Source organism: Hippopotamus amphibius, chromosome 11 (assembly GCF_030028045.1).
Source record: "Hippopotamus amphibius kiboko isolate mHipAmp2 chromosome 11, mHipAmp2.hap2, whole genome shotgun sequence".
NCBI classification, from domain to species: Eukaryota; Metazoa; Chordata; class Mammalia; order Artiodactyla; family Hippopotamidae; genus Hippopotamus; species Hippopotamus amphibius.
This window is the reverse complement of record NC_080196.1, coordinates 3414941-3436817: the sequence shown is the minus strand read 5'-3', so window position 1 is coordinate 3436817 and position 21877 is coordinate 3414941. Positions and strand designations below refer to the sequence as shown.

At 44.7% G+C, this 21877-nt stretch overlaps 1 protein-coding gene across 4 annotated transcripts in view; it reads left to right on the top strand.

Annotated features, from left to right (window-relative positions):
• The window catches only part of LYRM4 (LYR motif containing 4), a 108184-nt gene that overhangs the window by 19529 nt on the left and 66778 nt on the right, over nt 1-21877 (top strand). For all 4 annotated transcript variants that reach the window (XM_057699092.1, XM_057699093.1, XM_057699094.1 and 1 more), the window contains exon 2: nt 12114-12234. In XM_057699092.1, coding sequence (XP_057555075.1) covers nt 12114-12234 — 121 coding nt within the window. The remainder of the gene's footprint in view (nt 1-12113; nt 12235-21877) is intronic.

Genomic DNA, 21877 nt, shown 5'->3' with positions numbered 1-21877 from the left:
TAGAGGGACAGCCCATGGCCAGATCCTTCAGCCACGCTGTGGCCCGGAGGGAAAGAAGGAGTGTGCCCACAGGTGAAGACTGCTATGGCCAGTCCGTGGCAGAATGAGGAGAGGTGGGTTTATGTTAATCATCAGGGCTTCTTTTTCAACTGCATTTTGGGTTTGACCAATTATGTATCCTTTTTTTTCTCTTGGTAGATAAATGCCAAGAGTCATTCTAATATTATTCAGTCAGTATTAATATAAAAAGTAGTATAATAAACAGTAACAATTTGTAAATGCAAATGTTTCCTCAGTTTTCTTCAGTCTTCAAGTTTTTTAAGATAAAATTAAATCTTAACGCACAAACACCCAAACACCTACTAGATGATTCACAGAGACATTGTAGAAATAAATAATGTAATGCATGGAAATATTTTGACCTACTTGGAAGGAAGACACAATCACAAGTCATTTGTATTATAAATGGCCAAGCCAACAAACTTTGTTTCAAGGCAGTACAGCACCCAGGTCAAAATCGCCATCCTTTCGTGACAGTGCAGGGTTTCCATGTCTCGCGCTGCCTGTGGCATCCCAGGAGATACAGAGGGTAATTGCATTTTCTAATTCATAGAATTTTAGACCAGACAAGATGTTAGAGATGCCTCTTCTCTATGAAAAACAAAATCAAAGCTCTCCAAAGGGAGAAAGGGCTTCTGGATTTTGTCCGTGAGTCCAGGGGTATAATTAATGTGCTCCTTTGCATAAATGTACATATAGAGGTCAGAGCCCTCTACCTCCGAGTAGGCGGAGTAAAGTTAGCTAATGGCCTCCCTCACTTTGGACTCAGTCCAGCATTCAGGTATTGCCGGTGCCGAGACCCAGCTTGTCCCTTGCTGTGCTTTCACAGCCAGGCTCCTCTGGGGAAGCTCACCAAATTGTTGACCTTCTTTCACAGCCATAGGTCTGAAAGCCATGGATCCCTAGACCTTTTTAATTTACCTCCTGATTTCTGGTTTTCTTGCAGATAAGGTTACTATATACCTGGAATATTTTTAGGTAGTTTTTTTTTTTTTTTTTCTTTCTAAATAACCCAGCAAACATTCTGCTGCTTCACACACTCTGGGAAGGGGAAGGGAGTATCACTCTGCCTTTTTTTGCTATGTGAATTATCCTTAATGATGTGTTAAGCACAAGCTAGGTGGCTTATCTGTGTCCCTGTCCTCTTTCCTTCCTTGCTCACTTATTCTTGCTGGTGACCAATGGCAGGAGGAAAGGGTAAAACAAACAAAAAGGCATTTTATTTGGCTTCTTTTTAGCGGCGCTGATAGGAAATTTCAATGAAGACATTTGCGTTTAATGACCAAGAGGAATTTCTCTTGTTTATGCTTTATTTCCCCCATAAAGTGGAAAGTCCAGAATTAGTTGAATATTCTACCATACGTAGTTATTCTCCTTAAAATTTAAATCATTTAAAGGTCCTGTCTTACACCGGCATGGTTCACACTATAATTTTAAAATAAAATTTTAAAAATTGTATTCCATAGTCTAGCGTTTAACGCTTATTACATGATGAAAGGTACAGTTTGCTTTCTTGGTACTAGGTCAAGCTCATTTCTGGTAGATGAGGGGCTCACGAGGGAAGAAGCCAGAAAATCCCATCCCTACACATGGAGCTTTTATATCATGGTGATACTTTTAAAAGAGATAGGGCCAGTTCCAGAAGAAGAGGATATGTATATGTGAGGACAGTTCACACACGAGTATTAGCTTTGGTTTCCCTCACAGGAGTAGTTTGAAGGACTCCACAAGTGAAGTACATGTTCCTCTTTCAGTCCAGGAACATGTGAGGAGGGGACTGTGGTTCTGAGCTCTTAGAGTCCACCTTGCAGGGCATCGCATCGCGCTGTCTACGCAGCCGTGTCTAAAACCAGGAAATGGGGAAGCCAGGACCCCACAGCCACTCGACCTGTATGCCTCACTGCCACAGAGCTAGACAGCATTTTATAGGTGGCCTTTACTTTGATAAATTGGTTTACATTTTGAAAAATCTGATTTGCAACAAAATGTCACTGGCAATGAAGATAGATCCAAGTGGTAATTAGAAGTTTAATTTTGATGAATTATAGGTTAAAGATCTTAAATGTTTTTAAGCACCAAAAGGGAAGCCTGGTTAGAAATACTCCTAAACTTTTCCTCTAGGGTCTGAGGAGCACACCTGCTACAGGATGGTGGTAACTTTCTTTCTTATCATTATTTATTTTTATTTTTTGGTTGTTTTTTTTTTAAGAGACTGTTACTTTTTTTAAAATCCCCATAGAACTGTACCTAAAATCTGCAGTTATATAAAAATGGTTTTTAGGTCATAATGTTTTCAATATACTTTTTCTTGTATGTACATAATTTTCATAATTATTATTTTAATACATATAGACCATTAATTTACCATAATGCCTTTGTTTATTATTGGACATTTAGATTAGGATTTGAATCCCACAAAGGGGGCTGAGTAGGAGGTGGGGCTGAGTTCTAAGAACTGGAGCTTTCAGATGTTTATGACCCTGGGGGAAGGAATTCTAGCACCATCTCCGTTGCGCCCTGGCCAGGTTGTCTCTCTCTCCCTCTCTTTGCCCTTCTGTTACACGCATCGGTCAAAACCACAGCTGTGGGTTTACTCACACATCTGTCTTTTCCATAACTGTGCCTGGGGAACTGAACTCAGCTGGAGGAAAATTGCCCAGTTTGGCAAATTGGTTCCACTGTACTGGGTGTTACCAACCTCAGCTGGCTCTTCTCATTGCATAGCGAGTTCTGGAAGTCTGCTCAGGTTCTCTGTTTCTGAAATAATTGTTTTAAACCCATTTTCTCAAACTTCAATCCTCCTCACTTTTTTTCTTATCATTTTGTTCTCTGATAAATACTCCAGAAGCCATAAGGTAAAAAAACAAACTCAGTTGTCTTAGCTAATTCCACTGATTTTCTTTTTCATTTTTAGTTTGTTTGACATGTTTTTAAAATACCTTGTTTTCTATTTTCTTATGGGATACTGTTGCCTTTCTAAAATGTTAGGAAATATTTCTAATTTTTTAAAGTCCACTTTTATTGTGTTGCTAGTAAACTGTGAGCCTTTAGCTTTCACCTGAGTGTGGCTGTGCCTGCGTTCCAAACATTCTACGTGCTTTTTTTATTATTTTAAAAATATTTTCTTATCATGTAGTGAATTTTTTCCTACAGCCAACTGTTGTTTATGAGCATATTTCCAAGAATTTAAGGTTTTTTCTTCACATGTTGTACTGCTCTGCAGTCATTGAGTGCATGCTCACGTGGTTCTTGCTGAAGTTACTAATGACATCCTCAGGACTGCAGGCTGCAGGGGGGCTCTTTCCAGCCTCTGTCCTGTCCTTTCCAGGACTCATGATGCCCCTGTATCCTCTCTGCTTGTGAAGGGTGCCTCCTTGTCTCCTGTCTTTCCTGCCTCCATTCCTCTGCCTGCTCTTACGTACTGGCCCTGTTTCTCCGGGGCTCCGTCCCAGGCTAGCTTCTCTTCCCATTTTTCTGCTTTCCTCAGAGCAAACTCATGTACCCCCACGGTTTTGCCTCATTCTTCCTTGTCGATGATTTTCAGGTTTATTGCCAGCTTGGACTGCCTCACCAGAGATCCAAAACCATGTTTCTGGTAGCCTGCTGGACATATCTACCTTGTCCCATTATTGCCTCAAAATAAACTTGTAGAACCTCTTGTCTTTATCTGCTAAATACTTGCTGATCCAGCCCTTCCTCTTTTCCCCATGGTATTGCTTTAATTTAATCCCCTGTTGTTCATCTCTTCTGGCTATATGTATTTATCTAGGTATATTTCCTTCCCTAATCTCTTCTCCCACAAGTTTATTATGGTAAATTACTGATTTTGTTATGTCACTAGGCACTTTAAAATAACAAATAATGATTATTGTAATAATTTAGAAAACATAAACTCCAGTAATCGAAAGTAATTATTTCCTTGTAGTTTTTCTGTACCTATATTTTACATAATCGAGATCATCCTGAATATAAAGTTATAGCCTTCATTTCAGAAAACTTAACATTAGAGGGTAAAGTTAACTCCATATTCGACACCTTCCACTATTTTAATTCCAGACAAAGAGTTAAACATAAAAAGATAAACCACAAAAGTTCTTCAGAATACATAGGTGAATATTTTTTGTAATCTCAGAGTAGAGAAGACTGTGTACCTATGATATATAACCAGAAGTCATAACATAAAAAGTGATACATTTAACTGCGTAAGAACTGGATATTTCTACGTGACAAAAGTCAGTGGCAGCCCAAGGAGAACAGTGCAGCTCATCCCAGAGGGATAGATTCCTCAACACCATCTGAACCAGGTCTTACAAATCAGTCAGAAAGACACATCCCTCAGTTAGGAAGAGGCGGAGGTCATCAACAGAGACACAGATGGCTTCACACTTGTGAAGAGGGGGCCGGCAGCACTCGTAACAAGAAAAATTAAAAGTGAAATGAGAGACCGTTTTTCATCTGTTAGGTTAGCAGAGATCAGAAAGTTTGATGACACGTGTTGGCAATGCTGTGGACGATCCCTCTGCAGCTTACGCGCTGCTGGTGGACATGTGGACGATCCCTCTGCAGAAGGCACTTTGGTGATATGTTATCAAAACCACAATATGCATGTCCTTTGCCCTACCAGTTCCAGTTCTGCAGATTGGTGCCACAGACGCGTATGCCTGTGATGCTCTAGTAAACAAGGATATCGATTGTAATACAAGATCAGAAACAACCTAAACACCCATTAATAAGGGCCCACTGAATGGACTCGTTCACGCATGTGGTGGGGCCCTGCATAGCGGGGCAGCTCATTTGTACTGATAGGAAGTGATTGCTGAGATATATTTTAATTCAGGAATTAGAGGCGCACAGTATGTTTAGAACTCCACTACTTATGAAGAGAAATATACACGTAGAGGGTTTAATAGGAACCCAGTATCTCTGGGAGGCTGCAGGGGAACCTGCCAACTGTGGTGGCCTCTGGAGAGAACAGAGGGTCGGGAGCCGGAGGGATACGGATCAGGTGCCTTACACCTTTTTGCACCTCCGACTCTATTTAGTACCTGCAACTAAGGTTTGTGAAGCATCTCTTAAAAGCTGTGGTAATTTATGTAGCCGCTTCTCCCTGGTTGAACACTTAAGGTTGTTTCTATTTTTAATGCTTATAAACAATTCTGTAACACATATCTTTCTGTATACATCTTTGTACATATTTCAGGTTGTTTCTATAGCATCACTAAGTAGAATTAGTGGGTAAAGGATTGTGAACAGTATTATACATTATGATCCCATTTTCCCCACAGGAATTATAGTTCATACCCCACTATGAGGCTGTACACGCCCATTACTTTTTAAAAAAATTCTGCTAATTTGGCGGACAGGAAATTATCCCTTATATAAATGTACATGTCTTTGGTTGTGACTGGGGCTGCACATTCATATGTTTATATTGCCTTCCTCTCTAAACTTAGTCCCTCTTTGGGCTCTCTTGTGAATTATTGGTCCACACCTCTTGCTCGCTTATTTACTGTGGTCCTTCCGTCCTTCTGCTCGATTTACGTGCGCTATTTATATGCTAAGGATATTCATCTTCTGTCGTACTTGTTTCTAATTGGGTTAGGTCTTTAAGGACGCGTAGGAGTTAGCCAAGAAATCAAGCGGGAGGAGGACACGCCAATTGTGGAGAAATAGCAGGCCTTCCTTCAAGAAGAACTGAGAAAACTCCACGTCTTCCTGTAAGGCTGGAGTCGGTGGTTCATGCTGGAGGTGGTGCTGGATGGGGTGGGATTGGTGGACGGGAATGTCCCGTCCGAGCTGTTGCCCGTGGCCCCTATCCTGCAGGTAATGGAAAGCTGGTAGGGAATTGTAAGCGGGGAGGTCTGTAATGGGTTTTATTTACAGCGGCCCCCAAAACTGAGAGCCTTTGGTCTCCCAGGTGGGTTTTCCGATAGTGACTTTACTTGCTCACTCCATATCCTTCTCTTTGGCCACTGTCCTCCTTCTTAAAATAATTAAACTCCCTTGTCTCCCTTACACTTACTGCTGGTGTCACTGGCTCTTTCCCTCGTAGCGCTCTCAGCCGCTTTTCCTTGGCACTTGAACTATTTGTAGCAATACTTGAAGCAGTGTTGGGAGATAAGATGATCTTTTTAAGCTTTGTGATGCCATTTTTTTTTTAATGTCTTTGCAAGTGAATAACAACTTGGCTTATACCAAGTACTTATCAAAGATTGGGTAGTTGGGGTTTATTGACCCCTGGAGGGAGTTGAAAATCTCAGGCTCTGTGTTAAGCTGGGTTCAGAATCTAGCTCTGCCACTTACTGGGCATTTGATCTTGTCCTGTTTTTTTTTTTTTTCATTATTATCGCTGAGTTGTCGTCTGTGCCGATTAAATCAGACACTGTGCATCCAGTTCCGAGCGCAGCACCCTGCGCGTGGTGCCTGGGCCATAAATCAGAGTACTGTTTGCTGTCCCTTTGGACCTTTAGGACAGCACCGCAGATGCCTGGAAAGCAGCCCTTTTCTTTGTGGGTTTCAGAAAGAAAGACCTGAGGTGGTACTCACTTGTGTTGCGCTCAGTATAACCTGCTTAAAGTTCTTCTTTGTTCTAAGAGTATCTTCCCTCTGACCTTGGAGTTCAGGGTTTTATAAGTAAATATCTTGGCATTGTCCTCTGGTTGTTAAATCTCAGTGAACCTTCTCAATTTTTTATAATCACTTCTGAGACATTTTCTCCATTATAACGTTAATTACCTACTCAGTCCAGTTTGTTCACACTTATTCGTAGATTATATACCTTTGCCCTCTTCTGAAGGTTAGTTATTTTTTTCTCATGTATCTCATCAGCTTATTTCTGTGTTTTAGATTTGATTTTCTAGTTTGTCCTCTCTTCTGGTCTCTATAATACAGTGTTAATTTTTACTTCCTTCAGCTATGTATAAAATTATCTGGAATTGCAGTCTTTGTGGGGTTTTATTTTTTTCCTTTTTTTGCTTTTCTTAAAAGTGGGCATATGTACTGTAGCTCCTATATTATTTATCTTTAAATTTTCTTTAAAAGTCAACCTATTGAGAAATAATTTACATACAATAAAATGCATCCGTTTTAAGTGTGCAGTTCAACCTTTTGATGACTTTGCAGTCAAGGTGAGAACTATTCTGTTACCCCCAGAAAGTCTCCTCCACCCCTTGGCATGGCTTCTGTTTCCTTTCATCTGTTTGCTGTAGATTTCATCTTCCAGTGGTCCCTGAGGTCAGTAACCGTGTTGCTCTCCACCTCCCGCAGTGCTTGGTGATGGGCCTTCAATACGTGCTTCCTCATTGAAGTCTCATTGTGAATTCTGTAATCATTCCCTTTCAGAGGTGAATTCAATCTTTGTGCTACAAACCCTTTTTATTCTATTTCTTTTTCAGTTTCTTACTCTTTGTTGTGATTTCCTTGTTGATTATTAGTATTTTTCTTCATGGTTGCTTTAATGTGATACTTGGATAAGTTTAAATATTCAGTAAATACTCAGCACCCTCTCTGAGCCAGGCACAAGGAAGATAAAAGTCCTTACTGTGTGGGGCTACCGTTCTAGTGGGAACTTACATTCACAAGAAGGAAGCTTTCTGCTCTGTTCCTTACTCTGTCTAGCCAGAGTACTTACACCTTCAAATGGTCTTTGAGCTTTTCTTCTAAAGATGTTATTATGCATTTTATTATACACTGCATACATACACCATAATCCCAAGACTCTTGCACTAATCTGAGATAAGAGCGTGAACCAAGATTAGGGCTGAGGGTTTGGAGAAGTGGAAGATGATTCAGAAGGATGTAAGTTGAAACAGTAAGATTTTGTGATTGTTTAAATATAAGGAATTAAGGGAAAGAAAGGAATTTAGGATGAATACCCAAATATCTGACTTGGACAGTTGGCTGTCTGAGGATGCTCCTACCCAGGAAGGAAATACTGGCTGTTGGGGAAAAGGGAAAAGAAGGTGGTAACTTCAGTTTTGAATGTGTTCAGGGGGAGAATTTGTGGTGGGTATAGTGGACACCTTCTGTTGGCAAGTCAGAAAGCAGTTGGGTTCTATGGATTTGGAGGTGTGGGCTAGAGAAAGTTGGTAGCCAATGGCATATATGTGTATATGGTAGTTGAAACCTTGGACACAGATGCGGTTACTGGAGGACATTTTATTAAAAAGAAAAGAGGTCCAATATGGAGCCCTAGAGAGTACAGCATATAAGAGGTTGCAGAATAAGATAAACCCACAAGGAAGACTGGGAAGAAATAGCTAGTAGACCTAAAGAATAAGAGGAGAAACTAGCTAGCTGTGGAACTCTCTGCCCGCGGAGCAACGGTGGATACCTCGGTAACAGTTTGCAAAACCCTGTCATCTATCTCATTGTAAAAACTGACTTTAAAGATCTTGTTTTACTAAATATTATGATGATTTTTCTTACCTAAAATTGGTGACCTGTGTGTGCACTGAGTGCCCTTTAGATATTACGGCTTGGGGAATCTCAAGACTTGACCTCAAGAGGCGAGCAGGCAGCAGTGTCACGGAGGCACACAACACGTTTCATCAGGTGGTGTGGGCTCAAAGGTGTGTAAGGGTGAACAGGTGATCCGGCAGCAGCAGGAGGATTCAGGGACACACCGGCACTCTCGTCTCAGCCCTGTGGAATCTGGCAGAATGAGACAGCTTCTTCCGAATGGCTGCAAAGGAAGCACTTTTGGGGGTGGCGGCAGTCGGGGGGGGGGGGGGCACCTCTGAATTAAGGCAACTGGATGGAGGACTCCTTCCAAGCAGGTGGAGGAGTGTGTCCCAAAGAGGCCGATAGAGAGGGTTGAGTCGTTTTGTTGCCGGGTTACGTGGCTTAGGCTGGGGACAGGGCGGGTGGGGAAGCACCGATGTTCTTACAGGATGGACCAGCAGAGAGACCAGCCTGTGGGGCGGCGCCCAAGGAGGACAGAAATGAGGATATGACCTCAGCTGACTTCCAGGTCACACCTCTGGCATGCTGAAGCCAGTGTGAGCCTCCAGGTGCTGGGCAGCTGTGATTCTTATGGCCTGCATTTGGCAGACAGCGGTTCTGGAAGGAAAGAAGGTGACGCCAGACCTCAGGGACCAAAGAGCTGTCGTTACTGCCAGCGGTATTGCTCTACGCCCGGGGCACTGGGTGGCTGGAAGATTCTCACAAAGGAGTGTGATCCTTGCCGTGGGGAAGGATAGCCCTAGAACCTGTGTACACTGGAGGTCTGTTGGTGCAGGCGGAGCTGGAGAAGAAAAACCGCGTGGAATCTCCTGCACAAAGAGGCGCTGAGAGGCTGCAAAGTGTCGGGAGGGTCGAGGCAGAGCAGTGGCGTGGGAGCAGCACCGCCTGCTGTTTGCGTGGGCGCCATCTGCCTTCTCACTGTGGCCGTGGCTGCACGGTAGCCGTTTATGTGGTCATTTCTGTCTTATTTCCAGCAGCGTTGCCGCGTGCTAGGACCGCCCTAGTGCAGGCATCGTGCAGCCGCCGCCGGCCGCCTTCACGGCAGCCTCTGCACATTTTTCTTCTAAATGTTCCTGCTCAGTGATGCAGTCCAGAGGCTAATGGCAAGAATGTGTTCGAGGATAAATGGTTTCCCTTGGCAGCGGTGAAAAAAACGCAGATGATACAAGCCAAGACATGGGGCAGGATTGAAATAATTGGCAGTTAGCTCTTTCTTAGAAAATGTGACGATTCAGCCCGATCTGTGATTACCTTCACAAAATTATCATTTGAAATAAGAATCATGTAACTCAAAACTGTTCATGCAGTAGTGGTTTCATGGTTCAGAACCACTTTGGCGTCTTTGCTTAGGGAGGAGGGCAGCCTCCTGTTCTAGCCGGTGGCGGGGAGGGGAGCGAGGACGGGGGAGGGAACCGGTGCGTCACTCACTTCACAGGCGCCGCCAAAATCTGAATGACAGCTTTTGATTGCTTCAGCAACATTTAATTGGAAGATCGAGAGCTTCATTCCTTTAGGTGTAGACTTTGGAGATTTGGGGAGACTGGAATACACAACAGAACATTGAGAACACTGACCTTGAGCTCAAACGATACAAACTGTTGAGTGTCTTCAGCTATTTTCTGATTTCCTTAAGCTTTAGAAGAACTAAGGTCTTTGCATTCTAAGACATACTCCTTTTTTACCAGCTATTCTGGGCTGGTTGCTGGCTTTTAGAAAAATGAATTTAGTAATGACTACTGTTGCCCATTTTGTTTTTCTATAAAGAAGAATTAAAACAGTGGATGATTCTCTGAGGTAAATTCCTGTTGTAAAACCAATTCTGCGTATGGAACCAAATATCAGAGTTACATTATTTTGTCCCTTCTCTGTTCCCATCACCACCAAAAAGAAACCGTTGTGGAGGAGCATGCGGGTGTGCGGAAGCACAGCAGTGCTGTGTGCACAGCGTGAGTAAGCAGGGTGTTGTGCACGAGAAGGCGTCGGCGGTTGCTGCCGCCGTCCAGCTGCTGCCGCAGTCCTGCTGGAGTAGCAGCTGTACGTGAGCGCAGGCTCCCTGAACCTGTGTCCAGGGACCCGTTTCCAGCCCTGGGACCCTGCGGGCCGTGCCGAGCACCGAAAGCTCCCCTGCAGGTGCTCCGGGCGGTCCGTGGGGCGAAGGTGAAGGTCTCTGCAGCCGTGCACACCCTGAAAGTGCAGGCTCCTGAGCTGTCTTCTTTTCTCCTTCTGCTTCTTAGTGTTAGAGGATTTCCTTTTACTCTTACTTTTCCATGCAAGTGGACTTGATATTTGAATTTTTGATTTTCTTTTGCTTTAGAAAAACTTACCTGAGACAAAATGAGTCCTCTCCAAAGTACGGTTTCCCAGTTAAGTCGTGTCCGTCCCCCAGCTCCCAAGGAAATCGCCTTCCCCTTCCCTTATTTCTTTGCCACTATTTCCATGGTTCTGTTTCTAAATGGAATGAATAGTTCCACATGAGTTCTTTAGCTGGTGTTTCAAGGTAAGTGCAGAGTGACCTGAGGTCATAAAAACGCTAGAGATGATCGTGTCTGGTGCATCCGACGCGGGCGACGTCTCCTTAGTCCTGGTTTCTGTCTAGTGAGGATGGAGCAGGTGTGGGGGTGAAGGCCATCACGCTGTGGGTGTGGAGTCCAGAGGTCACCGACTTTGGAACCATCTGCTGTGGCTCATTATCCACACGACACCTTGGTGTGACCCTGAGGGTGCGGGATGAAGCAGAGGCTGGTGTGAGGAGAGGGGGTACTAATTGCATTGTTATAACAAGAAGAAGAAAATAGCTTTTATTTCTTGAGTCTGTCTGTGTACCAGGTTCTGTAGCAAATTCCAGACACACATTATAAAGCCTAACCCTCCCAGCGGCCCTGAGAGGTAGGCGGTATTATGCCTGTTTGACAGGTGAGGAAGGAAGCGTGGACTTATGTTAAGAAGGTTGCTCAGAGTCTCAAGCAGTAGGAGCTGGAAAAAGAATTCAAACCCGAGCCTGTCTGATTTGCAAGGCCTGCTCTTAAGCCAGTGCCCTGAACTGCATGGGGTGGGGGCGGGGGAGGTCTTTATGCGTGTGCGCGTGTGCACGTTAAAGATGAAGGAGAGCATTTTGGTGTCATCTCCATCCCCGTGTGGACCCCTGCATGTTCTGTTCCACTGGAGGAGGACACAGCCAGGACGTGGGCTGAGATTGGAAAGCCGACCTGTGTGTGGCATCCGTCACCGTCTCAGTACACACACGTGGTGCATCGTGGCGCCTCAGTCCTTGCTGTGTCTCTGCACATTGAAGGTTCAGGTATCCGTGTTCATGGAGGGAAGCCAGACATGAATACCTGTAAAGAGCCAGTAACATAGGGCGCGTTTCAGTAGCGCTTTGCCATTCATGTGGGGCTTGTTTGGAGCACACTCGTCTCGCCGTGTCTGTTTGCTCAGTCCCCAGGACATCAGTGGACGGGCCTGCTCCCAGAGCGGAGAGCGGAGAGCGGAGGTGATGACCTACAGGGGCCTAGCAGGCAGCTAACTCCTAGGGAAACACATCGTCTCAGACGCACTGACACCTTTTCCTTTTATTCCCTGTATTCATCTAGAACTTACGCCATCAGGAGGATAAGAGATGCCTTCAGAGAGAATAAGGACGTAAAGGATCCTGTAGAAATTCAAGCCCTAGTGAATAAAGCCAAAAGAGACCTTGGGATGATCCGTCGGCAGGTAAGATGGTCCAGTGATGTGTGGTTTTTCATTGAGAGCTTTAAGCTTTGACATGTCCCCCTTGATTGGACATCATGGCTTCTGGTGTTTGTGATTCACACCACAGGATCATGAAACTCTCTTCCTCTTATTCACGTGGACAAGGGAAAATGACCTGTCATATTATTGAATCAAGGCGTACACAACGGAAATATCAGCTATCCAGAATTTCCAGAGAATGCACCCTCTGGGAAGCTGCGTTCCCATAGTTTACTAGACGCTGATGCTTTAAGTATGGGAAACTTTTTAACATTTTTGTCTCTTTGTTAGATATATTACACATTGTTACATGGACATATGTCAAAAAGAGTATAAATGTATTCTACTTTTCCTAGTATTTTAAAGTCATAATTCAAGATAATGGTGCCCTTTTCATGAAGACACTGTTATTGGTGATGAACCTAAATTCTGTTGCCATGCGAAAGGTCTGTCTGCAGGTGCAAACGGTGTGAAGCACAGCTGCTTAGGTACTGACCCCAGAAGGGCTGGGTGAGGGGCTTTGCTTTCCTCTTGCAGAACTGCTGGCGGTCGCCTTGGCTCGTGCGTGCTCTGCTCTATCTCTTGAGGCGGACGGAGCATCTGCGGCCACCTGGCCTCCCGGGTGGTGTGATGTGTCCTTCTCTCTGCAAAAGTAATTAGGGAGCCAAAGGCTAGAGCTGCCTGCTGTCGACTGGTTTCCTCACCGTCTGAAAAGTCATCCTCTCCACTGTTTTGCTGTGATTTAGCAGCCGTCACACCATAAGCGCCATGTCTGCTTCCATTCGTTTTTCTCTCTTCCTTGCAGCGAATTTGCCGTGTGTGGAGGGAAACCCCTTACGCTTTCCTGAGACCTGTGAGTGTGTTGGAAAGGGCCTCTTTAGCATTGTCAGGAGAGGCCAGCGTGGCTGACATTATGTCATATCATGGTGTATGTATGACATGTGTCTCAGGATACATAGTTATAGCTCCGACCCTTCTTCATGCTTGACTGTAAACAATCTAAAAAAGAAGCAATATTAAAAACTAGTTTTCATTTTATGTCAAAATTAATAGTCTTGTTATGTTGCCCACATAATGGAACAGTTCCTTCTAGAATAACATTTCAGATTCTGACAGCTCTCCATGAGTTCTGCAGTTATCTAGTAATAGAATAACTTGGCTACATTCAGACAAGCCTAAGAAATGATCTTTAACTAAGAGCATGAAAAGATAGTAATAGGATAGTCAGGAAAAGAAACTGGTCCGCACATTTGCATGTATGTTGATAGTGTCGGGGAAGGGGTCGCCATTTTAGAAAACCCTAGACCGATGGCATTTTCCAGGCGTCAGTGATTGAATTTTATGGGATCCTTTAGCACTGGAACTTGGGAAAACAAGCAGCCTGCGTCCTTATTTTGCATAAACTCAGGAGGATTCAGTTCTTTGGCACTTTCCCATGCAGCAGTTGGCAAGCACCTCCAAAACAGACTGGTTTTATCTTTTACTGTAAAGTTGCTCAGAGTAGAAACTGCTTAGAAGAGGACCTGTAAGTAATCTGTGCCACCATTTCTTCTTATATAATTGTCTGTGTCACTTGGTCTGAAATGCTTTAAAAAAAAAAAAAAAGGTTAGGCTGGCTCTCACCAGACACCCCCAGTGAGTCCACAAAACAGACTCAAACTCTGGAGCCACGGGTTGGCCCTCCCAGGTCAGCCTGTCTGGTGCGCCTTCCCCCGTCCTTGATGGGGGACACGTGCAGCCCCTTCCAGGCCCGGGGCTTCTGTGTTAGCTAGCAGAGCAGCAGGTGCTTCGCTTTCACGTCAATATTGTGCCTGAGTCCGAGCGCCGCATTGACCAGAGTTAGCTTATGAAGTGCGGGCGCGTCCCCGCGCCAAGCTGACCTTGGCTGAGGGCCTCGAATGAAACAGCGTCTGTATTCTTCACACTGGCTGCTGTGAGAGCGTCTCACTCACCTCCCTGTCTGCCCGCAGTGGTCTCTTCTCCACAGGCTGCCCGGGTGATCTTTTTTAAAAGGAACATCAGAGCGAATCACACGCACGCTCAGACCCCTCCAGGGGCTTCATCCCCAGTGATAAAACCTTCCGTGCTTGTGACATCCCAGAGGCCCTCCCTCCGCGCCACTCCATGACCCCTCCTCCCAGCCTGTCACCTTCTCGGAGCCTCTGTCCCCTTGCCTGGGATGGCGTCCCCAGGCCTTCCCGGGGCAGACTCCCCCTTCACCCAGGCTTTCACTCGGGTAGCTTGCCGTCACAAGGGCTGCCCTGAGCACACCGTCTCTGCCCCCCCCCCCCCCCCCCCCGCCCTTACCGCCGCCCTCTGACCCTGCTTCCGTTCCTCACAGCGCTGATCAGCACTACAAATAGCCTTGCTTGTTGTCCTGTCTGTTTTCTCCTCTTCCATGAGGACGGGGTCTCCGCTGTCATGGTCACCACTGCCTGGTTGACAGGAGCGTGAGCTCTGGGGCCAGCCTGCCAGTGTTCCAGTCCTGACTCATTCTGGTCACAGTGTGACCTTGAACCAAATATTTAACCTCTCGGTATCTCATGGAAAGTACAGATGGGAATAGGCCCAACTTCATGGGTTACAATGAGGATAAAGTCAGTTAATATATGTGAAGCCCTTAGAAAGATGCTGGCACATAAACAAAACAAAAAGACAACCCTCGGGACGGGAGAAAATATTTGCAAATGAATCAACAGACAAAGGATTAATCTCCAAAATAATATAAACAGTTCGTGCAGCTCAGTATCAAAAAAACAAACAAACAACCCAATCAAGAAATGGGCAGCAGACCTAAACAGGCATTTCTCCAAAGAAGACACACAGAGGCACATGAAAAGCTGCTCAACATCACAAATTATTAGAGAAATGCAAATCAAAACTACACTGAGGTATCACCTCACACCAGTTAGAATGGGCATCGTCAGAAAATCTACAAACAATAGATACTGGAGAGGGTGTGGAGAAAAGGGAATGCTCTTGCACTGTTGGTGGAAATGTAAATGGATACAGCCACTATGGAGAACAGTATGGAGGTTCCTTGAAAAACTAAAAATAGAGTTACCATATGACCCAGCAATCCCACTGTTGGGCATATACCCAGAGAACACCATAATCCAAAAAGACACATGCACCCCACTGTTCATTTCAGCACTATTTACAACAGCCAGGTCATGGAAGCAACCTAAATGTCCATCGACAGACAAATGGATAAAGAAGATGTGGCACATATATACAATGGAATATTACTCAGCCATAAAAAGGAACAAAATCGGGACGTTTATAGAGACATGGATGGACCGAGAGACTGTCATACAGAGTGAAGTCAGAAAGAGAAAAACAAATATTGTATATTAATGCATATATGTGAAATCTAAAAAAAGTGGTACAGACCACCTGGTTTGCAAGGCAGAAATAGAAACATAGATGTAGAGAACAAACATATGGACACCAAGGGGGGAAAGTAGAGGGATTGTGGTGGGATGAATTGGGAGATTGAGGTTGCCATATATACATTAATATGTATAAAACAGATGACTAATAAGAAAAATCAAATTGTACACTTCAAATATATGCAGTTTATTGTATGTCAATTATATCTCATTAAAACTTTTTAAAAGGAAAAAAAAGATGCTGGCACATCGTAAGTGCTTGTATTACTGCTGATCACGAGATCTAGACCAGCCCCGCATGCAGTCAGCGCTTAATTATTTGTGGACTAAATGAATATACGAAGTTTGTCCCCTGAGGTCATACACCTCAGTCCAGGGATCTGACCACCAAAACTGTGGTACCTGCTGGCTACCCAGAGCCTTGCACGGTTCGTGCAGGTGATCCGTGAGCGAAAAGTAGGAATCTGATGAGGCTCTTGAGACACCAGCCTCCTGAGCTGCAGTGTCCTTCACACCAAGTCCCTCTTCCCCTGGGGCTTGGACTCAAAGACCCTACCAGGGTGCACGTCCATTTCAGCATCATTTTCCGTCGATGAGAAAGCCCACAGCCACCTTTCCAGCTGCCAGGCACGCACATCCGTCAGGGCAGCACTCAGACTGAAACCCTCCTCTCCACACTGTTCCCGGCCTCCTGCTGCTGCCCGCTCTGCAGTCTTTAAAGTGGCTCTTACTTCAGTCTGCTGGGATGCTGATGATACCACTGTAAGCGTGGGAAGATTTTGCAGTTTTTAAAGAGGTCTCTGGGAAAAGATTTTCTTCTGGTTCTCTTGGGGCAGAGAAACCAAGGTGCAAGAAAGCTGGATGCCTTGTCTCAGGGCAGCTGGCCAGGCCTGAGCTCATGTCTCTGATTCCTGAGGGCAAACTCAGAAGTTCAAGGACGTGAGCTCCTGAGTCAGTAGAAACCGAAGGATAGAGGTACTCTTAATGTCATCTCCCAGTTTCATTCCCCAGGTATTTAAGGATCTCATCATCCTAGCCCAGCCCTTCCTCAGAGGTCATCCTTCCTTAATGTGCAGAGATATTTAGTCTTAATGTGGTGACCCTGAAGGATTCTGGTAGCATCAGCATTTCTTACTGGCCTCTCACACCACTCCTAAGGATCACTCTGATTGCAAGAAGTAAAGTGGCAGATCACATTTCCTCTATACGAGCAAGTTAGGCTCCTTCCACCCATTCTCCATGATTATGATCCAGGGACTAGAAGCTGGACATATACTTGTTCTTTCTTTGTCATGGACCAACTCTCCCCCTGAAAATTAGACTCCTCTCTCTTCCTGCTACATGCATCCTATCATATCCCATAACTAGCAGAGACCTCCCACTTTTCTGTAAAGTCCCATTTTTCCCATGTAAAATGGCTCCATAAAGACAGCCTGACCCTGGCGGCTCTTGTGAGTTCTTCCTCTGATGAAAGCAAGTTCTGGACTAGCCCCCACTAAACCTAGTTTCCCCGTCTGCTCCCCGAGTGTGTTTGCTCCAGCCGGCGCCAGGAAGGATGCACAGAGCCGGGCAAACAGCTCTCACAATCCAGGCAGCAAAGAAGTAACCGAGGACTTTCTACCTGAGACAGTAAACAGGGCTCCTTGGCTACTTCACACCAGAAAGAGAAGCAAGAAGGTCAGCCAGACTTTGCTTTCATCTTTGTTCTTTTCCCCATTTTGTTGTTGTGAAGATACTCCTTCCGATTTCTCTTTATAAGGCATTTATTAGACTATCAGTTAATCACCCCCACTTGTAGCTGTGCAGTTTGTCACTCCCCTTAAGATTGTAAACAAGCGTAACCAGCCTTATTTTGTATCGCTGCTTCCTGTGCTCTGTAATGAGGGGACGGAGGTTCCCGGGGGGAGGGTTTCCACCCTGCGTAGCTCACAGAGGTTGTGTGTTCATCAAAGAGAAAACATTTTCCAAGCATTTTGAAATAGGGTTATATACCTAGCTTAATAGCCTCATGTCTGTGGGAGAAGAGATAGGAGAGACGATTGGGCGTGGGAAACTACAGCTGCAGTAAGCGAGTAGGTGCCGGGCCTGTGTTTCCAGACTCTGATGAGGTTTCCCTGAATGCGTGAATACGATTATGACTTCAGGAGTATTCAGCTACATCTTAAATGTGTAGCACCTTTTTCCTTATACCCGGTGAAAACTAAAATATCTGTGCAAAGTTTGGGTTTATTTACAGCTGTGTAATGCTTCAGTGTTCATCAGAGAGACCCTGGGAAGGCGACCCTTCAGTTCTTCTGGGCTCCAAGAGAGCAGACCTGGGTAACGGAGGTTCCCAGCTGCTCATTTCGTGTAGGCTAGCGAACTGAGCACTGAACTTACCCCCAAGTAGTGTTTGCTTATTCTCCCAGTGATGGGATGTACGCGTATCCAGCTAAACAAGGTAACAATATATTTCTTCATCCAAACGCTTAAGTTACACACAAACCTTGTTTAGCTGGATAAGTGATGACAAGACTCCATACCACATCGCTGTTATTAAGCTAGTGTTTTTTTTCAATGTAGCAGTTCAAATAGTGGCTATATCAGACCCAGAACTATGAACCTGCCATCCTGCGGGGTTCAGAGCAGACATTATGTACAACCATTAAAGATGCTAGGAAAGGGGCTGATGTTATGGGTAGCAGCCTTTTTGTTACTCTGAGTGAGTATGTGAGATGAAGCATTTTCAGTGTTTAGCTTATATTTATTATTTTTGTGAATCACTAAAAGCAAAGTACTGTGCCCAGTTTATTGGCATCTTGGGTGGTAATCAGTGAGAGTCTCTGAAACCGTATTTTTTACTTTCATTTGCTATTTTATGGTTTAGTTTTTTAAATGACCATTCAGGAGGAATGTCCCTCAATGACTTTCTGAATGTGCCTGCCATGAGATGAGAAACCAGTGAGCGGTGACGGGCTTCCCTCGTAGGAGTCTCCACGGAGCCCGTGCCAGTGCCCTGGGGGTGGTCAGACCTGAATGGAAGGGATGCCTTACGTGTCCTCAGTGGAACAGCCTGTAAAAAGACAGGAGTGCTTTATCTGTAGGTCTTGTGGGGAAAAGTAATAGTGTACTTTATCTCTCTTCATGTACACTTTTAGTTTAAGTACCATTTTGGTAGTTTCAGGAGAATCTCTAAAATTTACTTGCAAGTTGTTTTGATGGAGGAAAGGAAAGTCAGTCTGTACATTAGGAGCATTTAAAATACGTGGAAAGAATTACACGTTATTCACAATATCCAAGAGGTGGAAGCCCAAATTTCTACTAACAAGTGGATGGATAAACAAAGTGTGGCATTTACATCATACAATGGAATATTATTCAGCCCTTAAAAGGAAGGAAATTCTGACACAGGCTACAACATGAATGGACCTAGAAGATTATGCTCAGTGCACTAAACCAGACACTAAAGGACCAATACGGTGTGATTCCACTTACGTGAGGTCTGTACAGTGGTCAGATTCATAGAAGTAGAAAGCAGGATGTTGGTCGCCAGGGGCTGGGGGAGCAGGAAAGGGGTGTTCGTGTTTAATGGGTACAGTTTCAGTTTTTCAGGATGAAAAATTCTAGACATATATTTTACAACAGTGTGAATGTACTTAACACTACTGAACTATACGCTTAAAATTGGTAAAAATGGTAACTTTTTGTGGGTTTTTTTTTTTTCCCACAGTAAAAAAAAAATTCTCCCTTCCCCTAAAAAAGAATTGTATAATGGGTCATCATTTTTTTCTTAATTGAGAAAAACAAAATTGAATGCTTTCGACACTGACGGATGTTTGAGGGTGGGAAACAAGTCATTTGGAGGTTGAACTACAGCCTTCAGTTTCTTATCTCTGAAATCAAAGGATTATGCTGTAGTTTCTGAGGCTAATTCCAGTTCTAAATGCCATGGTTCAGCATTTCACATCCGTATCTGTCCCCTTCTGGATTATTTGCAGAAACTCCTGATACATTTAAAATTTCTCTATGTTTCACTTCCCTTGACCATTTTTCACCAAGATCTTAACTCTCCAGAATGTAGCCTATAGGTGAGCAAAGTTGTAAGCCAGCTGTGTGTTGATGCCACTGTAAATTCCAAGAATTCCCTTGATCTAACCTGTCCACTACAAGGAAAGTCAAAACACTGAATTATTTTATTAATGTGGCTTGCGCTTCTGCTGTTAGCCTTCCTTTCTAGTAGAAGACATGTCACCAGTACTAGTACGTGTCTTTGAGGAGGACATTTTCTCTCAAAGAGAATGAAATGGCATTTGAAGAGCGATAACATGCTGAGTGATGGGCAGAAGAAAGATGAGCATGCTCTCCCCGGGCTCCTCCTCAGTGTTGATACTCCTCCCTGCTCCCGGCCACGTCTCAGTATGTTAAACACCACTTGCCAGGTAAGTCAAGTGCGTACCGTGCCCACAGCTCCCTTCCCTGATGGTGGAGCACCCACTCGATGCCGTATAGTTATGGATTGATTTTGTAAGTTTTTTGGAGGCAGAGTTGGGATGGAATTAAGAGGTCCGTCGGAACCTCACAGAAGTTCTTTCTGGCTTTGCCTCTTGGAAACAAGCCCATCCTCCCCGTTCTAGATGCCATCTATTCACTTATTTCCTGGAACAGAACCTAGAGTTCATGGGCATCTCCCAGCGGTGCTTTCCCTGGTGCTTCTACAGATCATCTCAGATTAGATCAAGGGATCAATCTACATGTTAAAATACAACAATAAAGCAGTCAGAGGCAAAAGAGGTTTATGTACTCTGTCCTGGACTTGAATAAAAATCCTCAGGAAGTCACCATGAATGTATATACAATGACCAGCATTGCCCCTCCGTGAGCCCTGTGTCTCTTGAACATGTGAATCCTTTCACTGTGAGTAAAAAACTCCCCAGACTCCTGAGAAGGTTTCAGAAAGCGGGGCGATGAGAATGGCTGTTTAGTTTCATAGCTTGGCCTACGTATGGCATTTATTTTTTCAGCCTGTTCAATATATCGTTCCTCTGCAGCTGTTAAAAGACTTCCTCATACAAGAATTTAAGCTAATTTCCTCTCTGTTTTTTTGGAAATTCCTGCATTTCCCCGAGTCTGGGGCAGTGCTATTTCCCCACAGCTGGCACTCTTCTGGGGAAATGCCTCTTGGCTGGAGATCACTCATTCAGTTTGCTGCATTCTTCCAAGGTTGACACGCACAGAGCAAGATTCCACTTCCGTTCTAGAGGAAGCCTATCTCACGTCTGCGTTTTTCACGTACAGTAATAGTCCTTCTGCACGCTTTCATGTTCACAAGAGCTCACACAGCAGTGCTGTTTATAGAAAGCTTTGGCACAAGTTTCACTTGAGAATTTTTATCACGGTGTCTGCCCTTCTCCCATCTAGTCCAGCAGATGAGTCTCCGGGCTAGTCTGCCAGAGCTGCTCGCTTTTTAATTCCTCGAAAAGCCTTTCTGTTGCTGAAACACCTGAAGCGGCAGCAGGCATTAACAGCTCTGGAGCAGACAGTACATTGGTCTCATGGGCCAGAGGTGGGCGTGCTCATCTCGGCGCGGATCGTAACTGGCCGTGTGGCCTTGGGCAGCTGGTTTGTTTGCCTTGCTTGTTCCCGCATCTGCTCATCACTGGTATGGGTTCATCGTGCCCTCTCTACACACCAGCTCCGCATTTTACACGAGCCCTTTGAATGCCTAACACAAAGCAGCCTTGTGAGAAAGATACTGTTACCCTCAAGTGTTTGATGAGGAGACTCAGACTTGGCGTGTTGGGATAATTCTCCCAAGGACACACAGGAAAATGATGGGCCCTCCTCTATTCTCACTTTTTAGCCAGTTCTCAGAAGAAGGGTCACCCTGGGTGGCCTTCTCTTCACAGAAGGTAAACAAGGCATCGGAGAGGAGAGGAGGAGGCAAGACGTGCCTTCCTTTTCTCATGGTCCATTTAGAACTCTTATTAGAAGGTAGCAGCTCCCCCTCTGTGGGCTCATGAGTAGTTTATCCCTGGGGGCTGGTCTCCGTTATCAGTTCTCAGAAAACTCTCTCTCCCCCTCTCTGCCTTCAAAAGGAAAAAACAATACAGAAACCACAGTCTGAAAATGGTAAAGTTCAGCCATCTTATTTAAGAAGTGTTTGCTCAGAAGTTCCCCACAGATCTAGGGTCGCAGCTCCAATTGCGCTTTTCCTGCCGAGCTATCACTGAAGTGCCCTTCAGCGGGAACCTTTT